The sequence below is a fragment of the Xiphophorus hellerii genome, chromosome 9 (assembly GCF_003331165.1).
Source record: "Xiphophorus hellerii strain 12219 chromosome 9, Xiphophorus_hellerii-4.1, whole genome shotgun sequence".
NCBI lineage: Eukaryota > Metazoa > Chordata > Actinopteri > Cyprinodontiformes > Poeciliidae > Xiphophorus > Xiphophorus hellerii.
The window spans coordinates 2,349,728-2,376,247 of NC_045680.1; the positions used below are offsets into that span (position 1 = coordinate 2,349,728).

General features: G+C 37.8%; 1 protein-coding gene across 3 annotated transcripts; it reads right to left on the bottom strand.

Moving 5' to 3' along the window:
* Positions 1-1,099: 1,099 nt before the first annotated feature.
* tie1 (tyrosine kinase with immunoglobulin-like and EGF-like domains 1) lies at positions 1,100-25,600 on the bottom strand. 3 transcript variants are annotated; one of them, XM_032572774.1, is made up of 24 exons: positions 25,280-25,595; positions 23,036-23,326; positions 22,843-22,953; positions 22,551-22,706; positions 19,131-19,262; positions 18,602-18,748; positions 18,381-18,509; positions 17,879-18,024; positions 16,022-16,166; positions 15,765-15,923; positions 15,144-15,284; positions 11,373-11,675; positions 10,708-10,998; positions 10,123-10,316; positions 9,866-10,012; positions 9,708-9,771; positions 9,071-9,181; positions 6,451-6,641; positions 6,017-6,130; positions 5,043-5,113; positions 4,161-4,201; positions 3,778-3,874; positions 3,527-3,626; positions 1,100-2,883 (listed from the first exon to the last, which is right to left on the bottom strand). In XM_032572774.1, exons 1-24 carry the CDS (start codon positions 25,341-25,343, stop codon positions 2,812-2,814), a joined length of 3,417 nt encoding a protein of 1,138 aa, XP_032428665.1. In that variant the 5' UTR covers positions 25,344-25,595; the 3' UTR covers positions 1,100-2,811. The 3 variants fall into 3 exon arrangements, with proteins under 3 accessions (XP_032428665.1, XP_032428668.1, XP_032428667.1); XM_032572777.1 differs by lacking the exon at positions 11,373-11,675 and having other exon boundaries at positions 25,280-25,596; XM_032572776.1 differs by lacking the exons at positions 1,100-2,883; positions 3,527-3,626; positions 3,778-3,874 and adding an exon at positions 3,881-4,062 and having other exon boundaries at positions 4,114-4,201; positions 25,280-25,600.
* Positions 25,601-26,520: the final 920 nt, after the last annotated feature.

Consider the following 26,520-nt stretch of genomic DNA (forward strand, 5'->3'; position numbering starts at 1 on the left):
AGTTCTTCCCAAGCTCCATCAGGTTGGATGGAGCCTGAATCCGTCAGCCATTTTCAGGCCTCTCCAGAGATGTTCAGTTGGATTCATGTCTGGACTGGGCCACTCCATGAGATTCTCAGTGAATCTGAAGCATTGAGTTGTTGTCCTGCTGAAAAATTAACTGCTTGCATTGTATTTCTTTGGGGCTTCATGTGATAAAACATTGCAAATTAGTCTATTAGTCTGGAAACTAATGAGTCCATGACTAATGGTATCTCTGCCAACAGATTCTCCCACCTGAACTGTGGATCTCTGTAGCTCCTCCAGAGTTACCACACACCTCTTGATTGAATAACTGATGCTCTAAATCAGGGGTGCACAATATGTCGATTGTGCTCGACCAGCAAAATGATACGTTTTCTTCTCTAATCTTCTCAAATTTTGTAATATTCTTGCTCTAGATCACCTATGAGATACTGAGTTGTGTCTAAATTCATCCTCCAGGGTTTATAAAATGTGTTTGGTTCAGTTTTCAAAACATATCAAAACGTTTATGTGTTATTTACAATAAACCTGCTTAATGTAGGTAAAAATATTATATGGTCAGACAAAACGGTAACACGTTGGTATAAAATCTTCATAGAGCTCACATCATGGGGGTCAGAAGTTCACCCAGACTAGTTCTTTAACGTAAAATTTTGAATGCTGTGAGCTATAAATAAACCTTGGGCCCATGGTGTTTTCCTCACATGTTAGAAGGTCCTCAGGAAGCTTGGTCACAGAAACCGTGTTTGACAGACAGCTCTGTGCATGTGGTCGGTTTGTGGAGGAAACCCGGTGACAGATCAGCTCAGTGCAGATGGGCACATCAGGATTTCTTTTTCTTTTTTCACGTGTCCTGTTGCAGCATTTCACACACACACCATATAGAAAAGCCAGTTGTCGACATGTGCGAAGACTGTTTTGCTCTACAAAAATGTTACCTCAAGACAAACTTTATAAAATCAAGACTGCAGATCAGCTTCCCTTAGCTCTCCCAAGACTCCAGTTCTCTGGGATGTACTTTTTATTCTTATGAACAGACAAAAGATGGGAAAAAATAATTGTTTAAGAACCAATATAAATCCATGACAACCATGCTAACATTTTTATTACATGTTTCCTAACAGTACAACATTCAAACTGATCACTGCTAACACAGCACACTCCATACATAATGACACCCCACTAAACATGAGTAAAAAGCTTAACAGTAGATTCATTTTTGATTGCTTTAGATTAATCACACAGAGAATCACTGGTGGAAAACTTCCTAGCACCTGCTGTTAACACAAAAGCATCTGACATACACTTCTCCAGTAACACTCAACCAGAGTCCTGGATCCTTTGCGCTATTAACCTCAACTCACCCCAAGGTTTACACCAGGGTTTAGACCTTGGGGGTAAGATAAATGTATTTTCTATTTGATGTTAACTGGGCCATGCATTTTTTTAATCCTGCTGAGAGATTCAGTTATGACCCATTTTATATTTGCTGGCAGAGCTCTTTTCAATTAACCCTAACCCTACCTAGTTACATTTCCAGGGCATTTTGTAGAGGAACAGGCCCACAGCATCATAGATCCTCCTTTGTACTTGGACATAAGGTCTTTCTTTCCCAAATTTTGTTTTTCAAAAGCCTCAATTTTAGTCTCTTTTTCAGATTTTTACCTAACATTCCTCCCAAACTATTGGTTGTCATGTAGAATCCAATAGAATCTATGAAAACTTGATGACTGCAACCCTCTAATAGTGAACTTTGGGATTTTTTAATTTTACTTATTTATGTTCTGCTTTCTTTATCCATCCTGCTCATCTGTGTATGGTTTCAACTTTTAAGAGTTCCAGTAAGTGTGGCAACATTGATTTTGTAAAACAAACAACCCCGCTACCCCCCAAAAAACTCAGAAATGTTTTCCTAATAATCCAGATTTTTTTTATAATTCTGTGTGAGTGTGAGATAACAAAATATAATTTCGTTATAAGGTTTTTTACACATATTTACCAGGGTTCCTTAAAGTGTTGAGTGTGCTTTATGGTGTGGAGATAATTTCTGATTTCAACACGCCTTCCACATTGTCTAAAAAATATATTGTTCTACAACTCTGCCTAATTTGAATACATGGCTCTAATACTTTTTCAAAATTCTTACAAATGTATCAAAATACAAACAGCGGTATTTTCACAGGGCAGCGATAGGCAGTACACGGATAATAACTATGACAAATGGCACATATCATGCTACTGTAAGTGCTACAATGGTATCTGTCACAATTCACTCTCAAAAAAGTTTAGAACTTCTGTTTGCAGTCCAAACTGTGTCCTTTAAAGTTTTCTCCACAAAAATAGCTCCTCCTCCACGAGTAAAAAAAATAAAAAATCCAGCAGACACCCCACAGACCCGTTGGTGTTTTAGCAAATCACATAGCTCCACGTTTGTAAGTCCCCCCCTCAGGGATCAGAGGAAAATATAAAATCAGAAGAAAGAAAGTTACGTCTGTTGATTTTTGTTTTTGCATTGAATAGAAAGAGAGGGGTATTTCTTCCAGAAGGCTTTCTAGCAAATGCGTCTTTCCACCGAAGGCTCAGCTATTCTCCACATCTCCTCATGCTTTTGGTAACCCAATAAAGTGTCCTGTCACAGTCCTCCATCTATAGCTGGGTGGTTGCGGTGAAGCGCCCAGTCCTCCTGTGTTGCCGTTGACTGGCGGGATGGTGGCAGTAACGTGGCGGCCTGCCGCTCGTCTTTCTCTTGGAGCTACGTGGCGTGCGAGGGTCTGGGGGGGCTGGTAGTCAGGCCTCCTCTGCGGTGGCATCTATCCCAGCGTAGGTGAAGTTCTCAAACAGAGCCATGTTAACGTAGGCCTGGAAGACAGGTGAGGTTTGGAATTTCAGGGAAACCGATGGAGAAATATAAAAACTATTTACAGCATTCAATTGAAATTAGCAGCTAAACTTCAAGTAAGTGACCACATTTCTACCTAGTTCATCGTGACTGTTAATTTGTAACAAAGGGTTAAAGAGTTCAAGAGAAATTGCAGCAACATGATGATTTATGATGCAACACTTTTTGTAATACAGTGCATGGTGCAAGTTTTTATACCCTTTGAACTTTTTCACATTTTGTTAAACTGTCAGAAATGTTACAAATTGAAATCTAAGAACTATTATGTGTTTTTGTAATCAACCGTGTCAAAGTTGCTGATTGGAAATAGACCTATGCTTTGAGTAGGCCATTTTAATACATGATTAGGCTTTGGTCTAAACCATTTCATGATAGCTAAGGATGTATATTTAGTGTCATTGTCCTGCTGAAAGATGAACCTGCAGTTTCTCTTCCAGTCTGGAACTTCTCAACAACTCTGACTAGCTTCTCTATACCTGCTGAGGAAAAGCATCCCCACAGTATCATGCTGCCACCACCATGCGTCATTCAGGTAATGGTGCATTCAGGGAAAAAGTGAAAAAACTTAAAGCGGTTTGAATGCTATTGTGAATCAAGAATTACCTTCCTGGCTTCCTGCATCCGGCTGAGTTGGACAGAGATTTGTGAGAAGGGTGGTCTCTCATAGGGACGATCCCTCCAGCACTGCCTCATTAGTTCATAGCTGGGATGACAAACAATGACAGAACTTCCTAAATAATGTTTGGATAAAAATGCTAACACCCTATCATTTTGATAAAACTCCCAACAATTACTAAAATAGTAGAACAGAGTTGAATAAATCAGTTAATTGCCTTTTGGAACAGGATACTTACACCTCATCATCACAGTTTTTGGGTTTCTCCATCCTGTAGCCCTGCGGCAGTTTTTCATACAGTTCGGCACATGTCATTCCACAGTATGGTGTACCACCTAATTCACACACAAACAAGAGGCAGAAAATAAATGCAATGTAAAAGATGAGACCAGGAAATGCACAGCAGAGGTTAAAGTAGATCTATTATTCAGACAGTCAATTGTGCTACACGAGTAGATTTGGAGAAGATAGCTCTTCCTGAAACTATAAAAAGAATTAACGAAAAGCAGAAATAAAAACAGAACTTTTCTGGGACTTGCACTGAAAGGCCTGTGGCTTTGCAGTCTGTACAGAAAAGCAAATTGAACCTGCATTTTATTACAATGTTGTAAGCATTCTTACCCAAGCTTACAATTTCCCAAAGTAGAACTCCAAAAGACCATCTGTGAGGAAGAAGGTCAAAAAATAGTTGAGATCAAGCAAGTTAGAGAGAACATAAAAGTTTTTGTTTTTTTTAAGTCATAAAAGAGCAGATGCACTTTGTTGATGATATCTGGTGCCCTGCAAACAGAAACTAGCTGTGCTAATCTACAAATCAAAAACCGTACAACTTCAAAACAATCTTATCTTGCATTCATACAAGTTTTGGCTTTGACAAATGCATGAACTCAAAATGCATGAACTAAAAAACTAGAAATTAAAAAAACTACACAAAGTTTTTAATTTTAATCATTTAGTAGTTGAGGTTTCTATTTAAAAATGAAGATGTGTTCATGTCATTCATTTCCAAACATAAAGCCACAATCTTTACTAGATTGATAAGCAAAACCTTCTGACACGAATAACCACCAGTTTTATATGTCACAAGCTGGTGTGGTAGATTACAAAATCAGACAAAATGTTGTTTGTGCTCAGTCTGTCTTTTTGCCCCACAGGTATCTCTGCTGCACTGGTTCCTACTAACATTTCACTCATTCTTTTTTCACTAATTCTTGGTACTGTTTTAGTCCTCATAAGCAAGGTTTTTTTCTTCTTCCTTTTGCTGTCCTGTGCTCTGCTGGCCTGCTCTCTGCTGTATAAACAGGCTCCAGTTGACAGAGAGTCAACTGGCAGTCTGTTTCCTAGGCTTCCTGGTTTGTGCTTATCAGTTACGTTGCACACTTTTATCAGTGTAACAGTGACAGGGGATGATTTGTTGTTTTCTGAAGAAAGACACTTTGTGTTGTACATAATGAACAACTTTACAACTTTAATACCATCCTTTTGTTCAAATAAAAGACTCACACGTCACTCTTGCTCGTATACACGCTGTAATTCAGGGACTCAATGGCCATCCATCGTACAGGCAGTCTGCCCTAGAAGCAAACCAGCACATTTATGTTAAGGTGGTTAATTTTCACAAAGTAACTGGAATGTCAAATCCTGAACAATATTACACTGTCTTTGAATCAGTTTAAACATACATCTGTTTTCTCAACGTGATGATTTAAGCAATACAAAACACAATACAATTACTACACACGAAGATAGTTTGCATGTTTACAGAACACTGCCCTCTAGAGGAGAACCTTTTATTGATCCATTACTTGTCTGGATGTTTCTGTAAAAGAAAATGGACCCAAAAGTTTAAAAACAATTCATGGGTTATGTGCTTTCTTTTGTGCTGTTATATATATATATATATATATATATATTAAATTTATTAAGGTAAGATGTTAAGGTATTTGTGTGTGAATGGTTGTTGTTGAAGCACTTGACAAAAAAATCTGTCATTAACTGGGTCAGATAATAAAGCTTTTCTATTCTATTGTAAAAGTAAATTAAGATTTGTTCATGCTGTTGGTTGTGTTCTAAGGTCTGGATCAACATAAAAAAAATTGTTTAAGGTTACTTTGCCATTCATAATCACCTTTTTAACCCCTCAAATATTCAGATTATGTCATCTCAATCAACCTGACTTACCCATTGGTCAGGGCAGATTTAGTTCCTCCGCTAGCCGTTCCCCCATTTTGTGCCCAGTGAATGTACAGTTTAATTAAACTGTATGTGAGATTAGACTATGTTAATGAACATGTACAGGATTATAGTGTGCTAAACTAGCAAAAGATAAAGAAAAAAAATGCAGGACAGCAACCCCCAGGTTTGGTATTGGACACCAAATTACACGACTGGTGTAATTCATCTACTCTGAGATGCTTTCATTGCCCTCTCTAGGATTACTTTGTTAAAAACAACAACAAAAAAATCAAACAACTCACCATTGTTTTCTTGACATACACTTCTTCTCCTCTGGACAAACCAAAATCTGCAATCTTTGCCACTAGGCTGTCCCCTACAAGAACGTTCCTTGCTGCCAAATCTCTGTGAATGAACTAAAACCAACACAGAGGAGATGAGAAGGGAAGTAGTGATAATTGTAAAATGAACATGCTTTACAAAAGGGTGAAAATAAACTTTACCTGAAGTGTGAACATAATTTACAGACAGAATAGAATTTTGAGTGAATTAAGTCATTACTGAAGCCTCTTTGCATAGATTAGTGAAATCTTGTATGTAACATTTAAAACATAATGCAGCATCGCAACATCCAATGACATCAACTACTAGAAAACAGCTGTTTTTGAAGTCCAAGCTCAATCAGAGATAGACTATTCACTATGAGGCAAATTAGAATTTTTTTTCCCTATCTTACCTGCTTGTCACTGAGGTAATGCATGCCGGTGGCCACATCAACAGCAAACTGCAGCAGCTGCTGGGAGGTGAGGGTAGAAGCAGTCCCATGTTCTTTTGCAAAAGCAGGATCGGTCTCCAACACGCGACTCTTCCTCAGAAAGTCCAGGAGGTTCCCATAGGGAGCGTATTCTATGGCTATGTACAGGTAGCCTGAAAAAAGACACAGTTCTCGAAAAAACTTCCTGGCTAGCTCGCCAATTTTAACGCATAGTTCTGTTACTGTCAAAGTGGCAGTCACTACCGCTCCAGCCTGCTATGATACACATACGCTTGCTGTACGCTGGCATATCATGCACATTTAGGGTTTTAATGATTTATTTGAAGCATAGCTTTTCAAATTGGCCAATAGCATCCAAACAAGAATTAGATTTTAAAATTAATGTTCAAAATCAACTTCCCACTTTGGGTAGCTGAATGTCGTCTATAAATAACTTTTATACTGTACTTTGATAACAAAATGAAGGTTAAATTATTTAGTGGCACTTCTACAAATTATGCTTCTAGTTGTCAACTTGAGATTTTCATATAAAAAAACACCAACAACTGTCTAACATGGTGTCATCCTTTGGTAGTAGTGCATTGCACCATGGAATAAAGCAGGAGGACAATCTCCAAGTTCCTGTACTTTATGTTAATTCAACTCAGCAGATCAGCATTTCTCCCACCAAGGAGGAAGACATACCAACCAATACCATGATATAGATACTGTCAGGCCCAATCAATATTTAAAGACCAAGAGCCTTTCAGCATCGCATTCAGTTAGTTTAAATTATTCATTTTTATTTTTATTCCACAACAATATCCTGTCTGTCTACCTAAAAACCCTGAGTGAGGCCTTGACAGACTTGGTTGCAGTTGCTCAGAAAGGCAACCGGCTACAGATGGTAAGGGACTTGGCCTTGAACAATTTAAACTTGACTCAGACGTAGGCCGGACCTTTTTATAAAATCCTCATTGAACTCAACCAGATGGCTGAATCTCTGTCAACAGATGACAGCTTTCAGCCTTTCCACAGGCTATTAGGCATTTGTAGCTGTTGGAAAGGTTTCATGCTGATTTCACCAGGATCAGTAAGAGTGCCAACACAATTAGTGAGGACCGTATGGGGAAGGAAGGAATAACAGTCTGATGGAGAGGCTGGATAAATATCTCACACAGAATATTCTGTATTTCCAGCAGAAAAAAAAACAAACATATCTGCCACACAGGAAAAATGTAACAAAATATATTAATAATTAAACAAGATTTGAAATCACTAATCTTATCAAAACTTAACAGACTTTGATCTTGCTTCATGTTTGTAAGTAAGAAGCTCAATACGTTAATAACAACCATGATAATCATTTAGAATTTTATTGTGAAAGGAAAGAATTGCAAAAGGTACCCACTTGTAAATTCTATGCAAATAGTTTTTTTTCCACTGCCTTATGGCTCCTTATTTATTCCCTCAATTATTAACCCACACTTTCTCCACTGTTTCCCCTTGAAAACATATTTAGCTTTCACACATTTGTTGTTGTAACTATTCACAATAACCTAGCAAAGCTCTTTTTGTTTTGTTGTCTTTTTTGTTCATATTATTCAGTAGATTTGTGGCGTAGATTCTTGAATTTGCCAACCGTTTATATTTCAAGGCTAAATTGGATTAGTAATGCTTCATCTAATGTGCTTACCACTAAATTTCCTCTCTCATATGTTATCAGTCTTTGATCAAACAAAAGTAATCACATTATTTGGGTTGGACTGCTATTAAAAGAAACTGATACATCATGGCAGGAATTGTTTTTCAGTTCAGCCATGGAAAACAGATAGCAAAGAAGTGAGATGTATGGACAAATCCCTTCAAGCCTCTGGAGGGCGAGAGGTTTTCATTTTGGATTCCTTCCTTCTGGTGCCTTCAGTTCAAAGATGAGAGAAAACAGTTGGGAGGAATGGCCACTTATTATCATTATAATTATTCATATTACAAAATTGCTCAAACTGATTTTCATGAAAAATACCAAAACCTGGATGTTCTTTATTAAAAAGAGTTTTTACAAAAATGTTTTCTTATGTTTTTTAGATTGTAACATCAAGCACCTCACAAATGCGCTTCAATACCTTTTCACATTTTGTTACGTTGCAACCAGATTCAATGTATTTATCATGCATTGTTTCCATGTATGACACTACCACTATGTTTCAGTATGTAAAATATGAGGTGGAATGATGGGAAATATTAATTTTGTTTCACTTAGCAACTTGTATGAAGGCCAAAAAGTTCATATTTTTTCACGAGATAAAAATTGCAAACTAGGTTATTCACAGTTTTCTTTTTCAAATTTGTGGACTTCATTACTTTTTTTTTTCCAACATTGTTATGCTCTTTTCGTTTAGGATTTTAAATTAGGCAAACAAAGCTTACTTTATTACTTCATAACTTATTGTGGTGAGTTGTGTAAGGAAATAGGTGCACAGGATTTTATTTAGGGGCTCAATGGTGGAACAGTTGTTGGGACTTTTGGCTTGAGAGCATAACCCATCATCGACTTCAAAAATAATTCCAGACCCAAATGCACCACTAGATGTCGCTCACTCACCTCTGTTTTCACAGGCTCCTATCAGGTTGATAATGTTGGGATGCTGGCCCAATTTGCACAACACTTCCAGCTCTCCAGCAAAGTCTCTGTGGTCATTCTCTGAGGCAAACTCTGCAGGCAGAACAGCATCCTTCACATTGTTACACAAAACACAACCAAAAATAATTTTCCAGAATAAATCTCACTGGCGTTCACTAGAATCTCAGAAACTTGTCTTTTAAAAACCTTTCAAGCTTTTCTATGAATATTAGTGGCTTATTCACAAATATCCAGAACACTATTTAAACATTTTTATGCAAACATTTGCTCTAACCTCTGATCTCTCAGTCATTTGGAAATAAAAGAGATTCCTAAATTTCAGCTCTTTTCTCTCTAGATACAATGAACAACTAAGAAAAGAATCAGTTTCACTGTACTTTAAACAATGTAGATCTGTTTTTTTCCAACTTGTAATGCTGTCATAATTAGGTAGAAGGACAAAAATGAGTTTAAAAGCTGTTAATATTCAAAGAAAACCTTGGGCTTTCAATAACCTTGAGAATGCCTGATCAAGACCATTTTAAATATCAAACTGTGTCTCATTGCAAGACAAGTACAAAGAAATTTGAGTTGGTTTAAAATGTTGAAAAGTACTTACCTTTTAGCATTTTGATGGCTGCACTCATTTTGTTGCCATCCTTTTTGATCATAGCTTTAATGACCTGTTATAAAAAATATGGTTAGCTTAATTGCTTAAAAGCTTGATTGCCATTCATACATTGATCAATGTAGTAAAAATGAAATAGCAGTATAAACCTGGCCAAAGTTGCCCTCTCCAATGACATCTTCAAATTTAATGTCCTCCCATTCAAGGATTGGATAGGTGAGCGGTTCTGGCGTGGGCTTGGGTCTTCTTGTTAGGGTCAGGGTTCCTGAGTTAAACTGCAGAATAGTTTCTTCTCCCTACCATAAACGTTGGCAAATAAACAAATAAATGTGAATGTTTTGTTTTCACATGTAGTCTTGAAAAACGTTTTTATATTCTTCCAAAGTTAATACTAGCACACCCTCACCGATCCAGACTGATAGGTAAATGTGCGCCGACGGTTGAGCAGCATCTTCCTGATATAGAACAGAGCCAGCAGGGCGAGCAGTATGGTCACACAGGTAACAGTTACTGAGCCCACCACTGCCACCAGGAGCTGATTACCGTCCCCGATGGGCTTTCCAGAAACACCTTGGGTGGTTGGTGCTAAAATCTGTGAGTCTGTTTACATGGAAGAGACAAAGTACAAAGGAAAAAAATGAGAAGAGAGACGGGGATTATTTCTATCTACGGAAGCAGCAGATGTAGTTTTAGTAGTCATCTTAAGAACTTCTGTTCCAATTGCCAATGTTATCAAAAAAAGAACATAAAACCTACTTCAAAAGAAACAATAAAATATTTATATTCTTCTTATCATAATTGAAAAAGCAGCCCAAGGACATTGGGATTTTCTCTTTCCCTTCATGCCCTGAGACGCAGTGTTGTGAGTGTGTTTTGCTTGAACAATGTTAACGTCATGCAATGCCTTCAAAGAATTTTTACGTCCAACTACATTATTACAATCCTAACCCCCCAAGAAACACTTAAACATAGAGTAGAAGCTCCTTCTTACCATCTCCTTGTGTCTTCTCCTGAACAAATGTACTCCACTCTCCAGGCACTTTGGAGCAAGCTCTTACTCTGAACTGGTAGAGGGTGCTGCTGTTGAGCGCCGTCACGTCTTTTGTGGTCTTGTTTCTGTCATTGATGTCCAGCCAGTGATGAGGGCTTCCCTGGCCGACTGGCTGGTACTCTATGACGTATTTAATTATGCCTCCGTTTGGATTCTCTGGGGGCTGCCAACTCACCTGGACGGCAAATGTGGAAAGGGCTTGGGCCTGGACGCTGCGGGGAGGTGAAGGCCCTGAAATGCAGACACAGTCACTATTAGCTATTTTACAACAAGTTTTGCAACAACAACAAAAAAGCTGGAATAAGAATTTTTTTTAACATTTTCTTTTAGTTTGTGTTTTATGCTTTTTAGTTTTATGTGCTTTTGTGACTTTCGGTAGCTTTGATATGTTATTTGAGACACCAACATTTTCGTGTCAAAGAATTATTTAAATTGGGTAAAAGAACAAAAGTTGGGTCTCGTAGCTCCTGTTTGTCTTGTAAGGTCTCTAAACATCTGTACATATCCATTTAACTATTTTAACAGTAAAATTTGCAGATCTCATTTATTTTTCCACAACCATGAAAAAAATTGAGCAATAAAAGACATCAGAGGTTTCCATTTACCCTGGCTGTTGATGCGGAAGAGGAAAGGTTTGGAGGCTGGCCCCTGGCTGCCACAGTTGATGAGGCGCACCACCACACTGTAGTCATGATGATACTTCAGGTTGTGAAACTCGGTAGAGAGCACATTGAGCAGGGTGGTCTTCTCCCAAAGTTTTTCATTGGACGGTGGGGGTTCAAAGAGCTGCACTAAAAATCCAGTGGCTGTGCCAGAAGTGATGTCACTATTTGTAGGTAGTCGCCACCACACTTTAGCATTATGGCCGTCTACTGTCCTATTTTCGATCTCGGGCTGAACCGTGGGTTCTGCAGCAAACAAGTAGAAACAGTTACACTTACACTTAAAACCAGAAGTTTACATGTGATATGTAAAGCTTTATTTCTTGCTGTCTGAAGTTAAATCAGTCCAAACTTATTTTGATTATGTCCGTTAGAATTACCAAATTCATTTCTACTTGCTAAATGCCACAATCATAAGAAAAATAATATGAGAATTTTTTAATGACGTTTACATACATAATGATTACAGTCTTTTCAAACTAAGAGAGTCATCTGGAAAGCCCAGATGACAATATTATGGCTTTGGAAATTTCTGATGGGTTATCTGACACATTTGAGTTGAGTAATTACACAGGTGTGAATATATTTAAAGGCCACACCTGAAGCCTGCTGGTTTCCAGTTTGATAAGACAGGAAGGTCAAAAGAAATCATCCTAGATATCAGGAAAATAACTGTGGAGCTGCACAACTCTGGTTCATTCTTTGGAACAATGTCCAGATGCTTGAAGGTGCCATTTTCATCTCTTCCAACGATTAAACGCAAGTTTAAACATGGTGGGAATGTCCAACCATCCATATTCCTCAGGAAGGAGATTGGTTCTTTGTCCACAATGTGCAGAATAAAAGCCAAACATCTAGTTAAGATGCTGGCTGCAGCTGTTAAGAAAGTGTCATTAAGACGTTAAGACAGTGAAACGTATCCTGTACCACCATGGGCTAAACAGTCATGCTGCAAGGAGGAAACCATTAATCCAAAAGAAACATATAAGCAAAAGATTGCAGGTTTACTAACACATACAAAGACTGTCATTTTTGGAAGCATGTTCTCTGCATCTGATTTAACTAAACAATTGCACTGTTTGGCCATAACGGCCATCATTACATTTGGAGGAAAATTTGGGTCACTTGTTAGCCTGAGAACACCATCCCGGGAATAAAATATAGAGTCAGTAGCATCAAGCTGTGGTGCGTTTTAGCTGCAGAAGGAACTTGTACACTTCATAAATTGAATGGCATTATGAGGGAAGAACATTATGTGGAAATATTGAAGCAACATCGAAACACATCTGCCAGAAAGTTAAAGCTGGGGTGCAAATGAGTGTTCCAAATGGATAATGACTCAAAGCATAAAGCCAAAGTTGTTACAAAGTGGCTTAAGGACAACAAAATCAATGTTTTGGCATGGGTGTCACAAAGCCCTGATCTCAAGCCAATGGAAAATGTGAAGGGGGATCAGAAAAAGCATAAAAATAATAAAGGGTGAAAACTGGGACATCAAAGGTTAGCACTGTAAGTTCAAATAGGAAAGCTTTAACAATGACAGTCTTCTCTATTTTACCTCTCATTTCTTAAACATAAGATTTGAAGCATATCTACATGGACTAAAGAACAAATATAAACTTTTCCAAAATGCCACATTCATTATTTCAGTGTAGACAGGTCATTCTACATCAGTAGTCTTGCTGTTTTTTGAGTTTTGGGAAGTGTTATAATGGTGACGTCCCCTTGGCATTTTTTGTGTTGGCTTATGATTTTGTCACTCATGCGTAACCCTGTTTCTGTTTCCTGATCTCTGTGTTTAGTTTTTGTTAAGTAATTTCCACCAGTCAACTTCTCTAACTTGTCTTATCCTTTTGATTCCCTCTCATTTGCTACCATTCTGTTAATTAATTAGTAATTAGACTTTCAGTCGCTCCTGGTACCCACTCAGTCTAAATGCCTGTTGTGCTTCCCTCGGTCCCCATGTCTCCATGCAAGTTATTTCAACTCATGTTGCCTGATTTGACTTCACTCCTTCTCCCTACTATATTGGGTTGATTTCATTTTTAAGTTTCTTTACAATTAAGTGTTTTATTTTCCATCTCCTTTGGCTGTTCGCCTACCTCTTGTATTTGGTTTCATCACTGGAACAAATCTTGATAAAAAAAGATCAGACCTGAACATGGACCTCAAAGGTGAGCTTATAAAGGTTTTGCAACATGTGATAATATAGGAAAGCAGCGGCTCACCTTTCTAGGATTGAAGACGTGAATTTGAAAAAGATAATATTGCCCCCACCCAGCAACTCCACTGTTGCATGTCCACGTACCTTTCCTGCGTTCAATACTTTATTGCCACTGCTGTCTGAACACTGCAACGTGTGCTGCACTTCCTTTCTGCCGCAGTTTCAAGCATGACATCACAAACACAACCAAAAACGTCATTGTGAAACTTTGTCAGAAAGCAAGAGTTTGCTAGATGCGTCACTGTAAGTCTTTAATGGGCTGATCAGTGACAGCTTATCGTCCGTTTCTAGCAGCCTTCAAACGCACAACCTAGACCATGGCTTTAGCATTCTACGGACTCCTCATCGTCACCATATTGGATTTATCATCATCACAAACATACCTCCACCAGTCTTTGTTCCTGTGCTCTTGAAGGAAGTTGTGGACGAGTCACATCCACTACAGAATGTTTCAGTGTTCTTGAAAATAATCTTCCTCCTGCCAAAGACTCTTTGAGCAATTTAAGTATGAACCCAGATCTGACTGTTTCTATGCTTTGGGAGCTAGTTCACTTATTTAAATGGCCCAAAAGTTATCCTCTAGACCTAGACCTTTCTGTCCTATGGCTGTATTCTGCTCATACCGCTGTAGCTGTAGAGGGCTCCCCGTTTACTTCCACAGCTACTTGGCCTCCATTTCTAATCCTCTTTGCCAGATCCTTCAGCTTCCAGGCCAGCTACTATTTCTGTCATTTCTCGTAATGGGCTCCAAACCACCCTCCAGAGCTTCATCGTTGGACCATTTAGCTCCCCACCTGAACTCGCAGCATTTTTGGGCCAGCCTCCATGCCCCCCACCTGAATTATTTGCCTCATTTGCCCTTGTGAACTCTCGTTTTTTTCTTTTTTCTTTTTTTTGCTCTGTTCTTTCAGGCTTTGCTTCCAGTTAGTTTTATTTGGACCCTTTTCAATGCATCTAGAGAGGTACATTGGGAGTGGTTGTACTATGCGTAATGTTGAGATTTATGCTAAGTTTTGTCAGCTTTATTTTCACATTAGGATAATATCTGTCCAATGAGAATAATTACTTTCCCTTAAGCAGGTGTTTTGAGTTAAAATTTACAATGTCCATTCACATAGCATAAAACTGTGATTAATTCTTGTATAATTATAGTGTAATTAAAGTGCAACTGTAATAATATAGTAACTGTAATAATATGTAGTTAAGTGAATCTTATTATTCTTTCTCTACTATTGTTGTGCCCCCCCAAAGAGGAAGAGTTTCTTTTTTCAATATCTTTCTTGCATGCACATACTAAGACAGTTGTTTCATTTATGATTGTAATCACAATACTAACTCATGTTTAATTAAATTATGTCTTTATTCTCTGGCAGCTTTCCCTGTCCAGAATATGCCTGATTGTGCTCGGGTATTTTTTTCAGATCAACAAGCTTTTGTTTTGAACGTGTGTGGCTGTCTGAACTAACAATTCAGTTATACATTGATCTCACCAGGACAGTCTGTCTCCATAACAGCTTCTGGGCCAGATTCTCCCTCTCCTCCCTCCCCAGGACGACTCAGCTGGACGCGTACGCGATACCTTGTTGAAGGCTCCAGGTTCATCAAAGTGATGGGTTCCTTGTCACTATAAACTGAAACAAAACAAAGAGTTGATAAGATTACCAAATATTTCAATTGTGGTTGTGATGTTTAATTTAAAGTTTGGCAGTCCAGGTCCTCAATGGTATTCTGCTGCATCTATATGTGTCCCTGGTCCAATACACCTTAATGTGTATAATGTAAATATGTCTAATCAGATACATTTTAGTTTAAGCAACAAAAAATGTGGATATTGGACCCTCCCGTGACCATCTGTTTAGAGATTATTATAAAGAGTATTCTATGTATGTTTCTCACAAATATTAGTTTTGTGAGCAGTCTCTGTGTTTATGATTAATTCTGATCCCTTTTCCTTTTATTGCCAACTTAAGCAAAGCTTTGTTGCTTTGGCTTTGGCTAACATGTTACAACATTTGAGACTCCATGTTTTACAACTGCTAAGGGGGGAAAATTGCTTGAACATAAAAATCATAAAAGCAATTGTACTGGCTTTATGTTTTTTCTCAGCCTACCTATAATTGAGGACCAAAAGTCTCTGTTCTCCACAGGCTTGTACAGAAGTTTGGTTGAGATTATGGGGCCATCGCCTTTGTGTGACTCCACCGGCATCACCAGCAGCTGCTTACTCCTTTTTTCAAGCAGCTTTGGAGCTGTAGTTGGCACTGGGGGCACTGTGTAGAAACATGAGATGAATCACCAACAAATGTGACAAAATGTACCCTTTGTACACACACGTAAGCACTGCTCATAAGAAATTCCACACTCAGACCTTTAATAGTAACGTTGAACTTGCGAGAGTCCCGGCCTCCATTGGTGGACACCCGGCACTCCCACAATCCCCCTTGTTTAACGCTCAGTGGAGGGATCTCAAACAAGGCTGTGCTCCGATTCGACTCCTGAATTGTTTTAGAGGCCTAAGTGAAAAAGATGGAAAATGGCTGAGCAATACAGGATGAAAGCCACATGTTCATTTCCTGTGCCCACTTCTGTTCCTGCTTAACTTTTCCTCAAGAATGTCCTCCCAAGGAAAACGTTCTTTGTTCCTGTGGGAAATGCTGGCACAACTATTCATCAGATTGTTTCTGTTATTAAGGAAACAGAGCAGTAACAATAACATAGTCTGAACATATCACATCAAGGCAATGCATGGTGACTGCTGCAATGTAGAGTGATACAGCCTTATCTGGTCAAACCATTGTTGTGTTGACTTCCTCAAAATGTTACGCCGGCTTTGAAAGCATCACTCAAGGCATAGTTCAAGTACATTTTCCCTCTCAACTTCCACATTTCTGAAACTTTAGTCCTTAAATCTTACAGCTGAAGGGGTCTTTATGCCTCTTTATGAACATTTCTTCTCATCCATTATTGTCAGTTCACGTTTCTTTGCCTTTTTGCTGTTTTCAAAGCGCTAATTAAATGATGAATTGAATTATCTGATATAAAGCAGGGGAATGGGATGAGGCTTGAAAAGAAATTTGCACTACTAGGAAAAGTGATTACAATTTGTGAAAGAGAAGAGAGCAGAGTTTTCCTGAAACATTTTGTAGCAGCAGGGTTATTAAACAAGACAAAATCTTAACATTGTATGAAAGAATAACACAAGAATGACTGAGGGGGCAGTAGTCTATGTGGCACACCACAATCAGCAGCCAGACCATGTAGACTCACTGGGAGTCTTTGAGGAAGCATGACTGTTTTTTTCAAGTCAAAATATGCATTACAAACAAATAAACCAAAATGACATGACCCCCCCCCCCCCCCCCCAAAAAAAAAAAAAAACAGAACAAATATTCTCACATCCACAGACTGTATAAAACTGAATTAACCACAGTTCTCTCCCAAACTTGTGTTTGACCCATAATTACCCGTAGTATTTTAATGTATATATGCTAGCTGTAGAAAAAGTCGTATAATTTGAGTGGAGTGACAGTCGGTGTTCTCGGAAAATGTTTTAGAGGCAACTTGTTTTAGAGTTGCAGAACCCAAATACAGTGAAACTTAAACTAGTTGTGCGCAGGAAAAATGTTAAAAGAAAAAAAAAAGTTTTACATTACCATAAGATGCTAACACAAATAGTTCTGGTGACATAGTCCATGGAGGACTATATCACCTGCACACAGGTCCATCCTTTCTGTGCATTACAGTAACACTGGTAGTTAGAATTGAATCACTTGTGAGATATAACTACATGCTGACTGAACTTCCGTATTTTTCTTTTTTTAATTTATCACCTACAACCATTCACTGTTATGGTAAATCACAGATAGACGAGGCTCACCACAGAGTGCTTTTAAATGCCTGGGTAAAGTGCCAGTCTGTTAGCTCCCCAAGGTAGTTTCAGCAAACATTTCCCCTGAATTCAACCTGATCAGAATATAAATGAATTTCCACAGCAAAAAACCATGTGTGATTTTTCCTTCATTACATTACTTTGTGTTGGCCTATTACTTAAAATCCCAATAAAATACATTCACGTTTGTGATTTTAACATGAAAAAATGTGAAAACAAAATACCATGCATTGTGTACATTTGCATTTTAACTAATTTATATGCTATATTTTCATTGTTTATTTTAGCTAGGCCTTCAATATATTATCCTCCCAAGACTGTTTCTGATCTACTGACCTTCAGCACAGTGTTGTCCAGCTTTCGAAGCTCAAAGCTGTTGTGGCTGGGTAGGGGGTTGCCTGTAGCTGAACATTTGACCTTGGGACTGGAATTCAGATTACACTCCAGGTCACAATCCAATTCCAAAATTTGAGGAGCCCGTTCTGGAAAAGAATGGAAAATATTTGGATTAATGGTTTATAGGTGATATGAAAAGGTTGCAGTTTAATCTATAAGAATATTTTGAAAGTTTTGATTTTGAATCATGGGAAAAAATACAGTTTTATCAGTTTGGTATTTGGTTAAATGTGGTGTATTTATTACTACATAAAAGCTGATTAGCCTTTTAAAGTTTCAGCTTTCAAATGTTTGGTGAGCAATACTCAGACTTTAACAGCTTCTACATCTTTCGAAAATTATGTGAGACTGCTATTTTATTTTTGTTGCCTTAACTCAGAATAGTAAAGCTTTTATTTTTTATTTTTACATAATGGGTTAATATGTCTGTTATGATGCTCACCAGACTTCTCGCAGTTCTGTCCTCTCCACCCTGTGGGACACTGACATCCACTGAAACGGTTGCAAACTCCTTCATTCTGGCATTTGCAGCTTAACCGGCAGTCTGGCCCATATGTGTCATTAACACAAGCTGAAAAAAACAGACAAACCGAACATCATATAAAATTTAGATAGTTGAATTCAACTCTAATATGGCTACAAGGAAAGTCAGGTTTTACACACCTTTTTCACAGAGCCTCCCAAACCAGCCGCTGGCACAGGAACAGCCATAAGGGTCTGGGAGGCAAAAGCGAATCTCTTTGCAGTTGCTGTTGTGGTTGGTTCTGCAGGACTCCTGGCAGTTTCTCCCAAACATTCCTGTCCTGCAGGCTGCTCTCCATCAGTGGAAGGTAAAAATTACAAATGTATTTATTTGCATTCCTAAAAATGTGCTGTCTTTCAAACTGTATTGCAAAACACCCTGACTGTAACCAATCTGTCAGCATCATCAGCCAGAAAAGCTGCTGAAACATCTTTTCAGTTATTTGTTTTGTCACACAATAGTCAATGACGTTATAGTGAAAGCAACACACTCGCAATCCAAATGTTACAGATCATAACATTTACATAGACTAGGTGTTTAGATAAAGTACATTTAAAAAATACAGATGACCTTTTTTGTATATTTTTAAGAGACATACAGACAGATACGGTAGATAATCAACTTTTATGGATATTATTCTGCTGTATTTTGTCTCAGTGTAGTACAAACCTGTCTCACAGCGTGTCCCCATAAATCCAGGAGGGCAGACACAATCCCCATCTAAATCATGACAAACTCCTCCGTTAAGGCAGTCTGGGCAGTCTTTGTCGCAGTTATGACCCCACTTCTTACTGGGACAGTCTGCAGAAATAAAGTACTTTATTATAAAATATGTTTCTTACTTTGTCATGACTTGATAAGGTTTTGATATGTCTAAAAAGTAATTCCTGTATATGTGTTTTATTTTTTTAAGCATCTACTGCATAACCCTTCTTTACAAGGATGCGAAACACTTTTTACATGCTTGTAAATATTAAATAAATTCACCCATACATTTAAATCCAAAGCAACATTTTTTAGTCATTGAAAAGAATTTTTGGTTACAGATAAATGTAAGCCTTTTAATACGTATTAATTACACCATGCCACTACATGTTATTATTGATGCATAAGAGTGTTGGTGTCACAGGACGTTGGTACTAAGTTTAACCTATGTCCAGATGTCTGAACACTAGTAACAAGATGAATTGTGGCTAATTACAAAGCAAAGCTAACAAAGATTCCTCAAGGCTCCTATATTGGCCCACTTCTCTTCTACAGTAGGTCAGGGACACACAACTTTATATTTTAGTGTAACTACATGACCACAATCCATTCAGTCACTACGTAGATGTCCATTTTATTACAGAGTACATAGATAGAAAAATAGAATTTCTCCAGCTCATCACAACAAACCAAAACCAAAGTAAACAAAAAAGAAAACATAAAATGATAGATTTTGGTTCAAAAAAATGAAACATTGTTCAGTTGTTGATGTTGGCATTAAAAACAACAGAACAGACAAGAAACCTTGTTTAGGAGCTTCTCTGTAGCTATTAAACAATCATCTCAAATAGCCAACATGCAGAAATGTTGGCTGATTTAAAGGAAGGCATCACCTTGCCTTTAAATCAGGCCTGAATTTTATTTGTCATCAGTTTTTATCATACTGCCTCTTAAGGCTTGAATTAGAAAAATTTTCATAATCTATCTTTTGTCTTAAGGTCATTTTTCTTAGAGGTTTCCTCTTTTTCATGTAGAGCTTTTTGACTCGCATTATGTATGAATGGGGACACATAAATCAACTTGCTTATATTTTGTCCACATATCATCTTTATAAAAACATAGAAGTAGAACGAACACCAAATCATGAATCTTAAGCTTACTGTGAGCATCTGAGTTTCAGATAACTTTGAATATTCAGAAATTCCAGTGTAGATTAAAAAAAGAGACTGAAGATCAACTAATGAAAATTATCCAACAACACTTGGGCAACAAGTTGTAAGTTGTAAGCAAGTTTTATGCAAGGAAGAGTTTTAAGAATGAAGCAAAAATAGCAAGGACACAAGCCAGGAGGCAACTGATAAATGTTTTATGAATACGCAACCGCATGAGTGTTTTTAGAGCAACATGTTCTGCTTTTTTATGTTTCGTGCAAACCACATGGGTGAGAAGCAGATTCATACCTCTATCTGAATGTCAGCAAAAAGGCAAAAAACATCCACAGAATACATTTGGATTTAAAAATCACAGGCATCACCTGCTTTCTTTCCACAACAGACACAAAATCAAATTGGCAGGGTTTTGTTTTGCAACTCTCTATAAGTGCGTAAGCTCAGCTGAAACATTACTAGTTGGAGAAACCACAACAGCTTTTGTGAAGCTATGAGAAACAATGTGAAACATGAAAATCTCTCAGACTGGAATGCAATCTCATCTGGTACTGTGGTAGTATTATGGTTTGGGCCGGCTCCAACATCTGGGCCAAGAAAGCTTTCCACAATTAATGAAGTAATTCTGGATTAACACAGTAAACTTTGAAGAAAACCACTAATGTGTGATAGAGTAAGACAATAAGAACACAGTGGTTTTAGGAAATACCGTGGCTATTTATTTTCCCAGGGAAAATCTTTTTTTCCAATATAAGGTTTTTCAAATATATATAGCAAGAAACCTATTTAAGAAAACTAAAAAGTTATTGCACAGTTAAGTCAGGCTCATACAGAGCAATGGTCAAAAATGAATTCAAGCTGTTGGAATGATCAACAGAAGCTGGAAGTAGTTAGTTGGAGTTGTTGCTGCACATGGGCTCCATGCAAGATAGTGAAACTGACGGTTAGTGCAATTCTACCACTCTTAAATAAAAGGTTCCCACTTTCAAAGAGCCTTTTTAACCTCATGCTGAACAATGTTTTAAAATGTGCTTCTTATTCTCCTATTGCATCACACACACTCACATAGTGCAGTTCAGTTACATGCAATGCTTTTCATCAGAGTTTAGTGTGCTTTGTCACATTTTATCACACTGCATCAACAAAACCAAAGAACCACGGCACTGTAAAGTAGAAAGGAAAGAACACAATGCTTTTAAGGCGACTGCAAAAAAAATGAAAAAAAAAATTCAACAGAGTGACTTTTATTTGAATACAGCTCCCCAGAGTCAATATTTTATAGCATCACATTTTGATGCAGTTACAGCAGCAAGTTTTAGGGAGTAGTAGGGACCTTTGCCTTACTAGAGTTTGTATTTTTGCCTATCTTTTCTTCTAAAATAAATTTTCTCCAAAGATTGACACACATGTAGCTCCACTCATGTTTCTACTATCCCTAGAGCATAATGCTGCACCACCATCTTTCACCATCGGGCTGATGTTTGCTGGTTTTTTACTCTACATAGCATTCATCAGATACTGTCGGTCAAAAACCAGAGAAGCATCTTCCACTGCTGTCCCCTGCATAGGATGTGACAAACTGCAAACATTGGGGCTTCTTGTGACTTTCTAGAAACAATGGCTTTTTTCATGAAGCTCTTCCATAACAACCAGATTTGTGAAGCATATGACTTATAGTTGTTCTTTTTTAGAAATTATTTCACCTGAGCTTTGGAACTGTCTAGCTCCTCCAAAGTTACTAGGGTCTGTCAACTGCTGCCATGTCTTTGTAGGTTTGAAGTGTTGCTACAATCTTTCCATTTTCTGTTCATCGAACTCTGACATATTGTTTTATAACCTAACCTTCTTTCAATTTTACCGAAACTTTTCCTGTGTGATTCTTCATCATGTTTGTTTTCTGACTTTTTCCTACAATGCTAAGAGACCTTCACAAAACAGCTGTATCCATGCAGGGATTAAATTACACATGGATGGACTCTGCAAGGAAATGCACAATTTTATTGGACAAAGTTCCAATAAATGTTTGACTTTGGGATTGTAATGTGAAAAAAGATGAGAAAATTCAAGGGTCAATTTTACTTTTGCAATGCGCAGCATCAAAAATATGTATACACAGCACTGCTTGCCCTACCACATATGCATGCGAGCAGTCTTACATCTTCATCCAGATATGCTCCTCCAACATAGCAACTGGTCCAGTGTGTTAGATTTCACAAACCTCTAACGATAAGTCTCATCCAGGCGCCGTGGAGGGGGCTATCCGCAAAATAGCTGGCGCTGTAAATGCCTTGATTGGCCAAAGTTGCATTCTCCACTGTCAGCGTAGCAGTGCTGTTAGTCACCTCAATCCAGTGTGTCATATAGTAGTAGTTCCCTTTGAAAACATGAAAACATTTTTTTACAATACACTGTAGAGTGTAGTTTCTGTTTCCACTTCCTTCATTATATTTGTGTGAGTATTTTGACTGGATGGTCTTTTAATGTGTTTTGAATTTCTGTGCTTCCCTTACCGTTAAATTTCCAGGTCACGTCCCGCCGTTCAGAGCCCAGCATCTCCATGCTGAGATGTGCAGTCTCTCCTTTGTTCACAGTCATTGTAAGGTACTTTGGAATGAAAGTAGCTGGAAACGCAAAGACCAATGATTTTCCAGCTAGATAAATAAACTCATACTTCAAATCTGGTTGTCTAGAAGCTGAACATACCTCCAATAAAGTTGTTTATCATTGTGAGCTTAAGTGGTGACTCCTCCGGAGTTTCACAATAGAAGATTCCAATATTCTCAATTTCACGGAAATCCTTTGCCACAACAATTCTGTGAGAGTCCTTCTGCACTTTAAAACTAGTTGGTCTTGGTAATTTGAGGATACTGTTATCTCTCCTGACATTCAACCTAACCTCCGCAGGGCTGTGCTCACCATTGATACAGGAGATGGTGAAGTGACTGACGCTGGTGATCTTTGCTGTTGAGGTCATCGTCAAGTCCATCACTGCACCTGCATTACAGGACAGCACATAACAGTTCCTGTATGCTAAGTTGTTTGCTTTCAAGTCCAGAGTACACATATTTTACATTGAGATCCATAGCTGGATGGGAAGTTAAAGTTCAGATAAAAAGAAAATACACAGGTCTAGAGCTTAAACATTAAAATAATATACCACAAGTAACCCATTGCCATTATTTACTAAACAAAGATGAGGTCAAAACGGGAAACTACTCTTCAAAACTGAGGCAATATTTTGTTGTTAAATAGTTACTTATATGCACATATACATATGCACATGCAGTAATTTCCTGGTCACATAAAATGTATGTATCATAAAATGTTAGGCTAATTAGCCATGGATCTCAAACAGTACAAGTTCCACTGATGGTACTTTTGCAGCATGTAGTGGTACCTAAAAGAAATTTTGACACAATACAAAGTAAACAGAAACAGATTAACTGTGATGTATAATTAATTAATAATAAAAACAATAACTGTTTCCATAGCATGTCATTTTATCTGAAACTACTTATCAATAGAGAACAGAGAAAAAAATATATATATATCCAGAATTTTCAGTTCACACCCAACTTTAGTTAAATTGATATATTCTAGTTAGCTTCAAACAACAGAGCTTCTAACTGAAAATCTCAATGACTGTGCTAGCTGCTGTTAGCAACACAAGCCAATGTTTTTCTCTGTGATTTCAAAAACAAAGTGTGCAGTTTGCTGTAAATTAGTTAATAGGAGAAACATTCGGAAGTGCAAATTGCATTTTTCATTTTCTGCATTATTTTTTTTGCTGCTGGTTAGTTTTTACATGCAAAGCCACCATTATGGATTGATTATAATAAGAGATCTTACTGGTGCATTGAAAAAAGTTGATACAACTGAAATAAATTGCTTCCATAAGTAGCAAGTAATTGAATAAAAAAAATCCCAAATGATTTATAGCGTGTACAAAGTTGTAATGCTAAGCAAACTTAGTAATTTGACTTCAATAAACTTAATTTAATTAGATGTCAACTGAAGCAATTATTTTGCTGGAACAACCTTTTTTTCCAGCGTAATATTTCAAAATTTTAACATCTGCATAAAAATATAATGCACAACCGGATTCTTTAATAAATTTGAAGTGCCAATTGAAAACAATAGTTTTGTTTATTTTTTATTTTTTTGTTTTCAAACAATAACTTTAGGTCCTGTTGTTCTTCTGTCTCAAAAGCGTATATCAGTGTTAGACAGCTTAGTATTGTATTGCAAATTTTATGAGAACAGGTTGATTCCTCTGCAGTTCATTAGCCAAACATTTCTGCATTCAGATTTATTCACATTTATTTTCTCCTCTTTGAGCCACATACATTTTTCATACGTGATCAAATTATTCCAATCCCCAATCTAAGAGCAAAATTTGGCTTCAAAAATTATCGTGCGAGTTGTTTCTTGGTATTCTGAGATGTTCTTATGAAACACTAAACCTCAATCTCAAAACACAACTGATTACAGCTGCGTGATCCAAACATCTCAGGAAACGGTCCCACGAGCAATTTAGGATCATTTGGACCTACAACCTCAAAAAGGTTTCAAAAAAACATAAATAAAAGACTCAAATATGAACGTTTTTAGACTGATACTAGAACAGTTACCTAAGACATATCGCTATCTGTTAAGTCGTGCCAAACACATTAAAGGTCGGCCTACCCAACATCCCTTCTCCCTGCAGTCCACAGAACAATGGGAGGAAACTTGGATGAGCTTCGTTTTCCCCTGAGGGTTTATTGAACTAAACTCTATCATGCCAAAGTTTATGATACTATATCAAATTATTATAATTGCAAATTCACTTAAGTCATAAATTGTTAGCTGAAAGCGACACATAGTCGATATCACGGTTTTCCTTAAATACAGTTAAACATTTTCTGAGTTTATCTGCTGCCATGTCTTTAATAAACTGCCACTCACCTGATAAGTCACAGAAGCAGAATACCAACACCCACAAGATCCCCATGGTTTGTGTAATCCTCATTGGAAAAATAAGACACGTTTTCCACGAAATCACTTGCCGACCGAACTTTTGGAACTCCACACCTAAAGCGGCGCCGCTGCGAGACGACGACGCGTGTTTTTACGCATGGCGTATTCCAGAGCTCGCGGTCAGGTGAGAAAAAAATAAATCTTTTCGGTAATAAAGCAGTTGTCAGAGAAGGTACATCAATACTGTCACGCTGACTGCGGTCTAAGCTGTGGTGAAGCTCAACCTCTTCTGGGTGGGAGAGGAAGGAAGAGCGTCACCAGACAGCGGAGAGCTGCTGGCGCTCCAGACCTTCCCGATGCGAAAGATGTTTTAATTAACCTAATGTGCTCAAGTGATTTTCTCCACACACACAAAAAAAAACAAAAGACACGAACCCCCCCCCCCCCCCCCCCCCCCCCCCCCCACACACACACACACACCAACACACACAAAATAAATAATAAATAAATAATAAAAAAATAGAACACTATAATAACTACTGAAATTAACCTGAAAAGAGATAAAAGAAAATCCGCTTAAAAATAACAATTTGTTAAGGAAACGACAATTTGAAAGTTTTACATAAAGTTGATGTCTTAAAGTATTTTATATTAGATGTAATCCTTTCAAACTGTGTTACTTTGCAGGAACAAAGGAAAGCCTAACACATATTCTTGCTGTCTTCAAAATCCATCTGCGTGTAATTTAAACTCAGTATAAATACAGCTGTTTTTCAAAGGACTCCAAGGTTTGTTAGACAAGATGAGAGAACAAACAACATCATGAAGACAAAGTAACATCACAGACAGGTCATCTACATTCCAGAGAGAGGTTTAAATCATATTTATCAATATCCCAAGCTCTGAGCATCTGACAGAAAGCTGTTCAGTCTGTCACTGGCAGATGGAAAGAGTACAGCACATCTGCAAAGGTGGGCACAGCTGCCCACCTAAACTTACAGTGCAGGCAGGGAGACCAAGGTAGATCTGATCTGATGGTAGATTCAGAAATAGATGACTCAGGTGGGGGAATCAGTCAACAAGATGACTATTGTGCACAGCACAAATTCAGCCTTTGTAGCAGGACATGAAGTAAGAAATAGTTAAAAAGCTATAGGTTAACTCCAACTGTAATGTATGCTGCTGAGAAAAGTGTTTTACTCATTTGTATGACTCATATTCAGCTATTT

Coding starts and splice junctions, on each gene's coding strand:
- tie1 (XM_032572774.1), bottom strand. CDS start 25,343: ATGAGGATTACACAAACCATGGGGATCTTGTGGGTGTTGGTATTCTGC. Junction 22,707..22,842: donor CGTGACCTGGAAATTTAACG/GTAAGGGAAGCA, acceptor ATGTTTTCAAAG/GGAACTACTACTATATGACA. Junction 9,182..9,707: donor AGCCATCAAAATGCTAAAAG/GTAAGTACTTTT, acceptor TTCTGCCTGCAG/AGTTTGCCTCAGAGAATGAC.